Raw genomic sequence first — 13,907 nt, forward strand, 5'->3', positions numbered from 1 at the left:
TACAAGTAAATACATTGTGTGTGTTGTCTCTTACAAGAGATGTCATCTTGCACAGTTATCAGTTCTGGGATATTCAATTTTTATAAAATCACAAAAACAAAGATAGTTCTGTTATATGGTCTATACATGAGAGGACATCTATACACCATGTCCTTGCTTTCTCATGCCTGATTTATGGTATACTGTAAATCTGATCATCCATAACTATTACCAGAGGTCTTTTTCAATGTCTTTAAATATTGGAATGGTTTTGGATTCACATACTGTTTTGGAGTGTGGACTCTACACCCGATTTTATAAACTGTGAATGGTCTCTTAATGGTCACATTGAGACGAGCGTGTATGTATGTGTGATAATTATCCATGAATAGGGCATTAACTGTGCAGAGTTGTGAGTGGCTAATACAGTAAATCTGCACTGTGTGAATGAGCAGACACCTTGCGGGTCAGGTCAGTGTTTAAGTCTTGCCTGGTAAAAAAAAAAAAATAAGGTTAACGTTTCATCTTACCTGGTAAAATAGACCTATAAAATAAGGAAGCAATGGAAATGTGGCTTTAGAATAACCTTCAATAAAAAAACAAAGATGCATCAGAAATGGTCTAGACTGTGTTTATTAGTACTGTAACAGATCTGTGTAACTTTTTTAGACTGACTGCTGTCACTCCTCCATCAGTGGTGGAGGGGAGAGTTTGAGCTGGAAGTTCTCACTGTGGAAGATGCTGCCTGAGCCAGGCTGGGTTGGATTCAGCAGACTGGGCTTCTCGCTGCCCCGGGAATGAGAGAGCTCCGTCAGGATGGTGAGCTGCAAGACCAAACAGCCAGAGAGAGGGGAATTACTTCTGTGATATTCAAAACAAACTGTAAACTTAAATTCCTAGATTAAGAGCCTGGGTGTGCTCCCTGATCAGAGGCTGAGGGGCTCATTTGATTAACTCATACCTTGCCAGGGTATGCCACAGATGGATTTTTTTTATTTCCAGCATTTTACAACACTGGGAAATCGACAGGATTGCACCTATCCTCAGTTATAAAGGAGATTACCCCTAAAATGACTGGACAATTTCCTGGTACTGTGTCTTATCCCGGCAGGATACAGATTAATCAAATCACCTTTTGATCTTTCAATTGATTTGCAATTCATCTGAGAACTGGAATTGTCAAAGAGAACAAACAGCGTTGTGGATTCGTCAAAGAACACTGTATTCACTGCCTGGAGTTTCTTCATCAAATCCACCATGTTCTTAAACAAATGAAAGTCAATTAAACTGATACTACTATTAAGGTGTGATATCAATGGCATTTTGGCAATGTCGTTATGAATGCATTTCAACTGAATTAGAGATGTTTAAAGTGGAATAAAGTCTTGAATCTGTGTTCAAATAATCAGTTTTACTGTGCCGAACAGCACTCCTGTACTTACTAAACCTTTCACCTACAGCTTTAAACACTCAATCATCCACTCTTAGGGGAATTTACACACACACACAGTAAGTCTACATGACTTATCATCATATATTACAAACACCTTGCAAGACAGCTCCAAAAATTAATGGCCTGAAAATCATCATATTATGGATTTTGAACCAAGTATTCCACAGTAATAAAAACTTTACCCAATCTGTAGAGTCTATTTAGATACAGAAGGGTGGATCATTAAAAAAAGACTGACATCTGTTTTTGTAGCTCTTGTGGATTTAAAATTCTAAAGGAAATGATGGCGCACAGTGATGGACCAGGTATCTCCTTGGTCTTGTATTTACTGTAGGGTGGGTTTTCCCAATCACTGTTTTGAGATATTTTACTTTCTGGATTGTTAAGTTGAAGTTTAAAATAAAAAGGTAAAACTACCAGCAATTTTACTGATGAAGGCATTATCCGAAACATTTGTCTGCTTGAATGATTATATTGTATCCTTTACCCACATTGCATTTTTTTCTGCACCAGATTTTATTTAACTCTTGAATAATTAATAATACAGAGCAAAATGACCAGTACAGTATATTAACAATCACAATATTTTTTGTGAGATACGCAACAATATTATTAGAACTATGACTTGGCAGGATGATCAGTTTTAACATAGCTTTGGAACACTGGAAGATCCCAGTGTTTTAGCTGCTACAATTACATGATGGTGCAATTAAAAGGTAAGAGCAGAAACAAAAACACCATGCTAACTAGAATTGCTCGGAGTTGCTTATTCTTTTGCAAGCCATGCGAGAAAGCAGCAGATGCAGACAGGAAGAATGTAGTTTTCATTTTTATTTTAGGTCAGTGGTGGGGGTGGGGGATTCCTTTGGTGCTGAAGAACAAAAATAAAAATGTAAAGACGCAACAATTTGCAAGGAATTCAGAATACCAAGATAAAACTGCCTTTTTAAAAAGGTCAGTGCGATACGCATATATATATATTTTTTTTTATTTTATTTTTTTAAATTGATACCAAGACAGTTTTCAAAAGCAGAATTGGATAATAAGTGCTTTAAAAAGGCGAGTATTTTAAATGTGATTTTATATTCCGACAGGCAGGTCATAGAATATTACTTTTCTGAACTGTACAGCACTTAGCTTGAGCAGCATTATCAAGGAACAGAAGCTGCTGCAGAATTCCGATAATCTGTTTAGAATGCAGCATGGGGCACACACACACACACACACACACACACACACACACACGAGAGGAGTAGAGTGCAGCCTACAGTATCTGCAGGAACTCAAGAAGAGAGGAACCCTTGTCTAGTAGTTCTAAAGGTATGAAACAGAGACTAACAGAAGTAGATTTGATTAAAATAGAGAAAACACCCAGAGAAGAAGGATGGTTGTTCTTCAAAAATGTAGTACTAGAGGCGCAAAACAATTACATCCCTAAAGTAGACAAAACTAAATGTAAAACTGAACTGCCAAAATGGTTTAATAGATCAATTAAAAAAAATATTCAGCTAAAAAAGGCACTTTATAGAGCATAAAAAAGGACCAAAAAGAAAGTACGCAGAAAGAGTACACAGAACTGCAAACGCAAGTCAAAAAGGAAGTTAGAAAGGCCAATATTACAACAGCAAGAGAACATTCAAAGAGGAGATTAAATGTTTAAGAGATACAAATGGCAAAATCGTAGATGAAGAAAAAAAAAATAGCAAATATATTAAATGATTACTTTTCACAAGTTTTTACAAAGGAAGATACTGACAACATGCCCCACATGTCATCCAGTTCCTATCCAGTTTTAAATAACTTTAGCATAGCTGAGGCAGAAGTGTTAAAGGGACTAGGAGCTCTTAAAATAAACAAATCCCCTGGGCCGGATGAGATCCTCCCAGGAGTACTCAAAGAAATGAAAGAAGTAATTTACAAACTGCTAACCAAGATCATGCAGCACTCTCTTGAAACAGGGGTGGTACCGACAGACTGGAAAATTGCAAACGTAATACCGATCCACAAAAAGGGAAACAAAACTGAACCAGGTAACTACAGACCAGTAAGCCTGACTTCTATTATATGCAAACTTATGGAAACTATAATAAGATCCAAAATGGAAAATTACCTATATGGTAACAGGGTCCTGGGAGACAGTCAACATGGTTTTAGGAAAGGGAGATCGTGTCTAACTAACTTGCTTGATTTTTTTGAGGATGCAACATCAATAATAGATAACTGCAAAGCATATGACATGGTTTATTTTGATTTCCAGAAAGCTTTTGACAAAGTCCCGCACAAAAGATTAATTCTCAAACTGAACGCAGTTGGGATTCAAGGAAACACATGTACATGGATTAGGGAGTGGTTAACATGTAGAAAACAGAAAGTACTGATTAGAGGAAAAACCTCAGAATGGAGTGTGGTAACCAGTGGTGTACCACAGGGATCAGTATTAGGTCCTCTGCTATTCCTAATCTACATTAATGATTTAGATTCTGGTATAGTAAGCAAACTTGTTAAATTTGCAGACGACACAAAAGTAGGAGGAGTGGCAAACACTGTTGTAGCAGCAAAGGTCATTCAAAATGATCTAGACAAGATTCAGAACTGGGCAGACACATGGCAAATGACATTTAATAGAGAAAAGTGTAAGGTACTGCACGCAATAATGTACATTATAAATATCATACGGGAGATACTGAAATTGAAGAAGGAATCTATGAAAAAGACCTAGGAGTTTTTGTTGACTCAGAAATGTCTTCATCTAGACAATGTGGGGAAGCTATAAAAAAGGCTAACAAGATGCTCGGATACATTATGAAAAGTGTTGAATTTAAATCAAGGGAAGTAATGTTAAAACTGTACAATGCACTAGTAAGACCTCATCTTGAATATTGTGTGCAGTTCTGGTCACCTCGCTATAAAAAAGATATTGCTGCTCTAGAAAGAGTGCAAAGAAGAGCGACTCAGAATTATTCCGGGCTTTAAAGGCATGTCATATGCAGACAGGCTAAAAGAATTGAATCTGTTCAGTCTTGAACAAAGAAGACTACGTGGCGACCTAATTCAAGCATTCAAAATTCTAAAAGGTATTGACAGTGTCGACCCAAGGGACTTTTTCAGCCTGAAAAAAGAAACAAGGACCAGGGGTCACAAATGGAGATTAGACAAAGGGGCATTCAGAACAGAAAATAGGAGACACTTTTTTATACAGAGAATTGTGAGGGTCTGGAATCAACTCCCCAGTAATGTTGTTGAAGCTGACACCCTGGGATCCTTCAAGAAGCTGCTTGATGAGATTCTGGGATCAATAAGCTACTAACAACCAAACGAGCAAGATGGGCCGAATGGCCTCCTCTCGTTTGTAAACTTTCTTATGTTCTTATGTTCTAAACAGATGGCTGTGGGCATGATCTTTATATTACGTAAAATTCAGTATGGATCTAAGAGTTTGAAAATGTCGGTAAAATGTAAAAAGGAAAAAAATTCTGCTAATATACTCTACCTTTTGGTATTTCTAGTAAGGTTAAACACCTTCCATAGTAAATATTTTATTTTTATCACTTGTTGGCAAATTCCCATCTTCCAGACCCGTGTCCGAATGAGATGGATTGGAACTCGCAGTGTTCAGTAGCACTTCAAGGGAACTAACACTCCACTTGAATTGCTAAATCTTTTATTTATAAATGATCTGCACATCATCAGGACTGAGAAAAATATTACAGTATATGTGAAAATAACTAAACTCCAAAATGAAACATTGAGATATACGTAGTGCCTCAAGGGACCAGGCAAATAGTTCACATGTACCAACACTGTAATTAGTGTTGCAGTTAAGGAGAGACTAAGATAAATGTCTTGCTGGGTGCAGAACAATCTATATTGGTTCAGAAAGCCATCTCATCTATCAAAACTGATTCAATTCATTCTCATTGCCTTGTGCAGAAAGAACATTATTTCTAGTTCTAATTCAAAGCAGAAATAATCTGCTTTTTAAAAAATAAAAACATACCTTTAAACACAAAATTTGTACGAAAGCAAGAGGTCGACTTTTCAACCCATACCGAAGCATTGTACATCTCTGAGGACACCCTGGATTTCACCTACAGTGTCTACCAGCTAAAGCTAAATTACTCTCTACTCTCTAAATTACTACTTAATTATTCTCCTACAGCATCTTCCTACAAGGCTTATTTAAATAGTTAAATCATAATTAGGTAATTAACTGGTAATTATTTAGCTGAAAACAAAAAATTCTGGTACGGTAATTGCTGGTGGCACAAATCTAATGCCCCCTTTTATGCAGTTCTATTTTTGTATGAAGAGATGGGTGGTGAGTGAATGGAGTCAGCTGTGCTTTTCCCCCGTTGCAGTGGAGACAAAGCCCCTCAAGCTGGTGATTCTGTGCTAGTTCCCGTCCGCTGAGGGCAGCTGTTTGGTCAGTATAAGACAAAAGCCCTGTGGCTTCCCTCTCAGCTCCACTGGAGCACATCCAAACACCTGCCAGCCACCTCCGATCCCCTCACTGGCTGAGGAAGGGTGACACACCGACTGCGCTCAGGAACACCGACTCTTATTATCAGGATAAAAGCAGCGATGGGATTTTTAATCCAAGTGACATGACACAAACCATAACTTGAATAAAACAGTAATAAAAAACACTAATAAAATCCCGAAAATTGAGACCACCATGTAGAATCTCAGATCAGTAAAATAGAAATATTAATTAACCACAGAGCTCGTTCATTATGAGTCCATTGTGATTATCCGCAGGTAGGTCTGTGTAATACGTGGGGAAATGTGCAATTGGCAGCAATTGGTAGATTGTTGTTTGTGTGAGACATACCTGGGGAATATAATACGGGACTGCCTCATGGTGGTTGGCTGTACAGTATTGATGGCAGGCTGATCTAGAATTGCTGCCAAAGTGGCAAATGCTTTTTTTTTTTTTTTTTTTTTTTTTTTTTTTTTTAAAGCCAGAGGCTTCATTTTCTGTCAGACTAACAGTAAAAGTAGTAATCAATTGTCCTTAAAAGCTTCTGGCTGCCTGCTGACCAAATGGAACTGGTCACAGCGACATACGGACAAGACGGACAGACAGGGCCCCTCCTTAAACTATCAATGATATATGTCCATAGCAAGTTTCATCACGACTGGGGAAATCTTCTCTCTAGATTAAGAGCACACTTCCAAAGCATGACTTATGTATGGGCACCTCTACTGTATCAGTTTCTTCCAGTGTTATTCATCCCCAGCACCGCAGGATGAGAAAGCTCCCAGGTATGAAGGTAGGATTTCATGGCAAAGTAGCCGGGGAGTGCAGTGATTGAACAGTGCGTGCGTGTGTTATTACAGTAAATTCCGTAAGTGTGAAAAATAGCCACAGATTTTTTTTTCTGCTTCTGGCATTTTTCATCTCGGAAGATCTTTTGTTATTTGTGTCGATGGCTCAGTATTTAAAATGTCTGATTTTAATGGAGTACACATTATAGAAAGGGCAACAGGTTAAAACGATAATGAGTTTCAAATGAGAATGCCAGTCATTGGAATACAGTAGCTAAGCTCCACTTATAATTACACTTCACCTGATATGCAGGGGGAAGCTGATATTTGCACCATCGTAGAAAGTTTCATTTTCAAATGAATATGCTGCAGGATTAAGCTCACAATAGCCTTAATAGTGTTAATAACATCCTGGACTATGGTCAGTTAAACTGCTTCACAGCTGCAGTAATAATGTCAAGCCCTAAAGCGGCAAGCCAAAAAGGTTAAAACCATATGGGGTATGCTGATTTAAACAAGTACTGTGAAACGCCTTCATTCCAAAACTTAAATCGGCCACTATCCCTGGTACCAAATACTATAGAAAAGACATCATTGCACACAGACAATTTCAAAGTTTAAGATTACATTAGCTAACATTTATTGCTCACGAAATGTTCTTGTTTTACAGTATATGCACGGAAAGCCTACCAGGTGAACAACTAACCACTAAAACCCTAGGAACATTAAAACAACAATTAGCCATTTTAAATGAGATCCCCTTAGTGAGGTGAATTGAACTCTGTTGCTCATTTGACGAACGTGTAGACTGTGCCCATCCCAAAACTAAAGAGGATAAAGGATACAATATAATCTATGATTTAAAAGAATATTATTGTTAGTTTCCTGAATCCATAGAGAGCAAAACAATGTGTCCAGGGATAAATACATGGCATTGTCTGTTGCTGTGGAAACCAAACAAACAACACTTCACTTTCCTCTATAGGAGAGTTTTTCTTAATCACTGTCTGCTTGAAATAACTCCAGAATTCTCAAAGGAGAAATGGAAAGACAGTGAAGGTCAGCTGAAATGTTTTCCCTTTACTCTAAAAATCAAAAGCCTGCTTGGGCAAAATCTTTATACTAGGGTTACACTTCCCTGGTTAGTAGACCAGTATTAGACCAGTTTACAATGGTCACATTCTTACTTTTGTGCTCAATACATGTGTATATCACAGCAATACAGGGCTGACAGACTCATAATTTGACTTCAGTATAAAGCCATAAAACCAAGCCCTGGAACCAGAAAACCGGACCCAATCAAAACAGAAGGTGTAATATCTGAAGCCCGGTTACCAGAACCTTTTCACTCAAGATCTGTCTACAATATAAAACAGTAAATTTATATTCATAGTCATCGCTACTGAGCAAGGCGAAAGGGCAGGACGGGTTCAAGGATAAGCCAAGGCTCCTACTGGCTAATTTAGCATGCTTCAGATCACTCAATCTATCCTGGAGACTTCGGGCACACCTTAAAATGACCCACCCTGCCAGGGTTTTCTCAATGTCAGACAAACACTGTGTTCTGCAAACAGAGCATGACCATCTTGGAAACTGTGTGGGCAACAGTCGCTCTGTCTCTTTATGTACACATGCTCTATGTCCCTTTACTATAAAAGCTCCTTCAAGATGAAATGGGGTCAGGTGCAGTCTTTCAGATAAGGTTTCCATCTACTTTTGTGTAGGACTCTCTTCAGGTACAGTACACAACTAAGTTGCTAATACAGTAAAATCTACTTTAAACCAACTGGTCACCAAAGGGAAACAACAGCTATGGATGCCTCTGTCACTCACTTTGCTTTGAGGAAATCTGTTCTGCTGTTTACTGGCTGATAAGAACAGTTGACTGTTTAGTTTGGGTGGCTAGAAATACAGTTATTCCTGCCCTAGGAATTGCAATTACTATTAAGGACTACAAAAACAACTTTAACAATGCAATAATGAAAGCTGCAAGATATATTTTCTTAGCTGTTTCAGCAGTAGCAACATTATCAATGGCCCCCCTTTTGTTCTGATGAAGGCATTTAGTTTCTTGATTTGTTACTTTGATTTGGGATATATGTAGATTAAAGCTGTGTGAACATTTATTGAATAATCTGTTGATTTTAAATGTCATGAATCCATTATTTGGATAATTGGATAATTAACCCAGTGATAATTGGATGCGACCAAGCTGATATGTATTATGATACCTTAGTGTTACATTCTTCAAGAAATTAAACTAAAATTAAGTTAAACTGCCAATTTTAATTAACAGACTGGACCAAATCTGTCTATAAAGGGTGGGAAGTTTAAATAAAAAATAAATAATAAAAAATAAATAAAAATCCTCTGGAAGAAAACATACTTGAACTTTGACCCATTCGACTCCTCAAGACCACTTTAAATTCAAACATAAATGTCTCGTTTTCAATCACGACAACACCCACGATTCGTGTTTTTTAGGCATTTAACAAATCTGTCTCTGTGAAGATTTACAGTCATCCTTCACCAGCGAGAGCACCAGCCAAGCGAGCGACACAAATCCTTGACTCTGACAGCGACTAATAAAAAAAACAAAAAAACATACCTCATTGAAACACATTTTCCTTAAATACATTATTTTTTGCAATTCACGATCTACCCAGTATAATTCACCGTTCCTGAATTATCAAAAAGATATAGTTAAGATTCTTTAATATTAACTTAATGTATTCATGAAATTCACTTGCAATTTGAACCTTAACATCCATTAATTGTATTCTTTATTACAGATACTAATATCCATGTATTATAAAAAATACTAGTGATTTAAGAATATAATTCCATCTTGGGTTTCTGTAACAGTTTATAAACTACATACACACACACACACACACACACAAACATTTATATATATATCACAGATTAATGCAAAAGATTGTTTGAATAATCTGATTCACTGTAGCACCATACTACAGATTGCATAATTAAAATTCTGCGTCCATGTACCTTACCACTCCCTGTGTTACATCCTCACTTCATAGTATACAAAACTGTATCTAGGTGCTAGGGCAATGTTGAAGTGCATGGCAGGTGGCAGGAGCTACAAGCTGGGAGTTGTTTTTGCCCAGGTAGTATACAGGATGGCCCATTATAACACCAGGCTGCTTTTTATTATATTGTAAGCAGTGTGCATGTTATACACAGGGTGTGTATTATATATATATATATATATATATATATATATATATATATATATATATATATATATATATATATATATATATATATATACACACACACACACACACACATACATATACATATATATATATATACACATATATATATACACACATATATACATATATATATATATATATATATATATATATATATATATATATATATATATATACACACACACAAAAGTACTGTGCAAAAGTTTTAGGCAGGTGTGAAAAAATGCTGTAAAGTAAGGATGCTTTCAAAAATAGACATGTTAATAGTTTATATTTATCAATTAACTAAATGCAAAGTGAGTGAACAGAAGAAAAATATAAATCAAATCCATATTTGGTGTGACCACCCTTTGCCTTCAAAACAGCATCAATTCTTCTAGGTACACTTGCACAAAGTCAGGGATTTTGTAGGCATATAGTCAGGTGTATGATTAAACAATTATACCAAACAGGTGCTAATGATCATCAATTCAATATGTAGGTTGAAACACAATCATTAACTGAAACAGAAACAGCTGTGCAGGAGGAATAAAACTGGGTGAGGAACAGCGAAACTCAGCTAACAAGGTGAGGTTGCTGAAGACAGTTTACTGTCAAAAGTCATACACCATGGCAAGACACAAGGTAGTTATACTGCATCAGCAAGGTCTCTCCCAGGCAGAAATTTCAAGGCAGACAGGGGTTTCCAGATGTGCTGTCCAAGCTCTTTTAAAGAAGTACAAACAAATGGGCAACGTTGAGGACCATAGATGCAATGGTCGGCCAAGGAAATTTACTGCAGCAGATGAAAGACACATCATACTTACTTCCCTTCACAATTGGAAGATGTCCAGCAGTGCCATCAGCTCAGAATTGGCAGAAAAAAGTGGGACCCTGGTACACCCATCTACTGTGTATCTACTGTGTACCTGGAGAAGTCTGGCCAGAAGTGGCCTTCATGGAAGACTTGCGGCCAAAAAATTTTAAATATTTGGCTGTAGCAGAAGGCAGTTTGTTCACCGAAGGGCTGTAGAGCGGTTTACGAATGAATGTCTGCAGACAACAGTGAAGCATGGTGGAGGTTCCTTGCAAGTTTGGGGTTGCACTTCTGCAAATGGAGTTGGGGATTTATTCTGCAGCATGACAACGACCCCAAACATAGAGCAAAAGTCATTAAGAACTATCTTCAGCGTAAAGAAGAAGAAGGAGTCCTGGAAGTGATGGTATGGCCCCCACAGAGCCCTGATCTCAACATCATCGAGTCTGTCTGGGATTACATGAAGAGAGAGAAGCAACTGAGGCTGCCTAAATCCACAGAAGAACTGTGGTTAGTTCTCCAAGATGTTTGGGCCAACCTACCTGTCAAGTTCCTTCAAAAACTGTGTGCAAGTGTACCTAGAAGAATTGATGCTGTTTTGAAGGCAAAGGGTGGTCACACCAAATATTTATGTATATTTATTGACTATTAACATGTCTATTTTTGAAAGCATTCTTACTTTTCGTAAGAATGAAAATGTGCGTAAAAAAGTGTGGACGTATTTTTGAAACCTTAGTCATATACGTGGCATATATATATATATATATATATATATATAGATATATATATATATATATATATATATATATTTTTGTTTTAAATTTTCTGATTTATAATAATTACAGTTTCTTTTGAGGTTTCTGAAAAACATTTAAGGACTAAATACATGAGGGCTTTCATTAAAAAAAGCAATGAAGAAACTAATTATCTTTGTGGCAAATCAGCAGCAATTAAGAATGCGGGGGAAAAAAAAACAACTTTAAAAACTTGTGTGGAAATCTTTGTAATAAATATTCGTGGAGTCATTTAGGTAGCAGATTTATATTTTTGGGTTTGTTGGGTTTAACAACCGCAGTCTAAATCAGAATTGTGACACCAACAAAAGCTGTGTGTTACAAGCCATCTGATACAAGCAGCACTTCTCTCAAGAAATTCAGCGCTTCTGCTTTGATCTTGTTTATTTTTATTTTTATCACGTACTCAAAGAGGAAAATACAAAACATTTCAAGTACTGGTCCAAAGATTATACATTTTTTAGGTGGGTAAAATAAACATGAAAGATAAATCTATTACAAATTAGGATGAAAAATCAAAAGAGAAGCAATGGAACAAGGATACATATTTCAGTGCAAAATAATCAATTACCATACGTACTTTTGTTTGATCGTCAAAGCTCGAAAGTAAAAACTTTGTTCTGACGTCTCTAAGTACCCTGTCAAATTGATTCTGAACAGCAACATAAACCAGGGGGAATGGTGGGAATGTGTTCAGAACATGTTCGTATTGAAGTGACAGCGTTGATATTGGTAAGAAATCAATCAGTTTTAACAAAGTCCTGGTTCACTTTTTCAACCAGTTTTGGATAACCTTTATAAAAAAGCTTCTCATAGTAAAAGCATAGCACAGTGTAATAAAGCATGGTGAAGAATAGGTAAGCACTGTAAAGTCCAGAGGTATGGTAAAACATATTAAATTCATGGCAAACTTGTTTACATAAACCGTTTGGCAGTCACTGTGGATAATAGTTATTATAGTTGTTGGGAAGGTTGGAGTCTTTGCTTCACATAGGGAATGCATTTGCACCTATTAATAGGGAAGACAGGATAAAACAATACAACTGAACAACTATAATATGTTAATGCTTTCTGAACCGTTGCTTGTGTTGAAAGATATGGTTTTCTCATTTACAAAAGAAAACTAATTTACTACAATTTAGACGTTTCAGAGTTGAAAGGGGGCAATACTAATGGCTCGGCATTGAACTTTTACGCAGGATTAAATTAGGGTTTAATGGAGTATGGGTTAACAGCTTCATATTTAAAATGTTTAAGCCTCCCTTAGCACGACAAGGTAAATGAAGCAGTGCCTTAGAAAGTGCTTTTATTAGCCGTCTTTCTTCAAAGGACAGGCTTTCCAATTCCCATCGCACTGGCTGTGGAAATGATTTGCTGAGGCTTATTCACTCAGATAGCTTTTCAGAGTCTTTTCTGCTTGTCAGTGTTTCAAGAGCTTCTGCCATCCAACAGGAACTTGACTTCAGAATGAATTATGACGCAAAAGAGCAGTGAAGTAACTTGCAGGATGCTGCTTCATAACACAGTGAATGTGTTTTTGTTAAGACTGGTCACTGACTCCTGCAGTGAGAAGCATCTAGCTCTACCTCAGGGGAAAACGTCCACTGCTGAAAGTTCAAGCCACTTGACTACATCAGAGCTTGGCTTCTTTAAACTTTGTTTGGCTGACAGGCAGCTACTTGCAAATGGCTGTCTGCCAAGTACAGGCATTTTTTAATAAACATATTTTAACCTTTCCGCTACGGCGCCACTAGAAAAGGCTCCAACAACCAATCAGGGATGATTTTATATACTTTAAAAAACGAAAGTGAAGTTAGATAGACAGAAAGCCGGATAAGCTATCGGCGATCACAAGTACAAGCTTACCAGAAATCATAATAAAGTGTTCAAAATGTTTATAAACCCCCAAAAAAATGAACAAAATATTAACTGTAGTGAAATATTCACAAGGTAAACTTCAGGGATGAATCTCCAATCCAAATACATTTCATTAAAGCCCCAGGCCAATAGAGATTTTATTATTATGAGGTGCAGCATTTCAGTATCTTTAGTTTTGGTTTTGATTACTGTATAAACACCATGATTTTAAAGAGCATACTAAATTGCTTAACATAACCAAGAATGCTTACCGACCCAAAATTATTTATTTATTTATTTACAGAAGATGCTCATGAGTTGACAGATCTATCTGAGTGCAAATTTCACGCACCAGTCAAATAATTTGGTGTAAAATGAAAATCAGTACAATATACAATTCCTTCTTATCCTACTTCCTGAGAGTTGTGGCTACCATCAATTACTTTACAGTTTTTAGGTAGTCGACCACTAACTTACACTAATGGAGACATTTCAAAGGAAAAAAAGAATTTGAGTAC

The 13,907-nt window shown here is 36.8% G+C and overlaps 1 protein-coding gene across 3 annotated transcripts in view; it reads right to left on the reverse strand.

Moving 5' to 3' along the window:
* Positions 1-596: 596 nt before the first annotated feature.
* The window catches only part of vps8 (VPS8 subunit of CORVET complex), a 142,698-nt gene continuing 129,387 nt past the window's right edge, over positions 597-13,907 (reverse strand). For all 3 annotated transcript variants that reach the window (XM_041263333.1, XM_041263335.1, XM_041263332.1), the window contains one exon: positions 597-803. In XM_041263333.1, coding sequence (XP_041119267.1) covers positions 660-803 — 144 coding nt within the window. In that variant the 3' untranslated portion in view covers positions 597-659. The remainder of the gene's footprint in view (positions 804-13,907) is intronic.

This window comes from Polyodon spathula, chromosome 11, assembly GCF_017654505.1.
Source record: "Polyodon spathula isolate WHYD16114869_AA chromosome 11, ASM1765450v1, whole genome shotgun sequence".
In the NCBI taxonomy this organism is placed as follows: Eukaryota; Metazoa; Chordata; class Actinopteri; order Acipenseriformes; family Polyodontidae; genus Polyodon; species Polyodon spathula.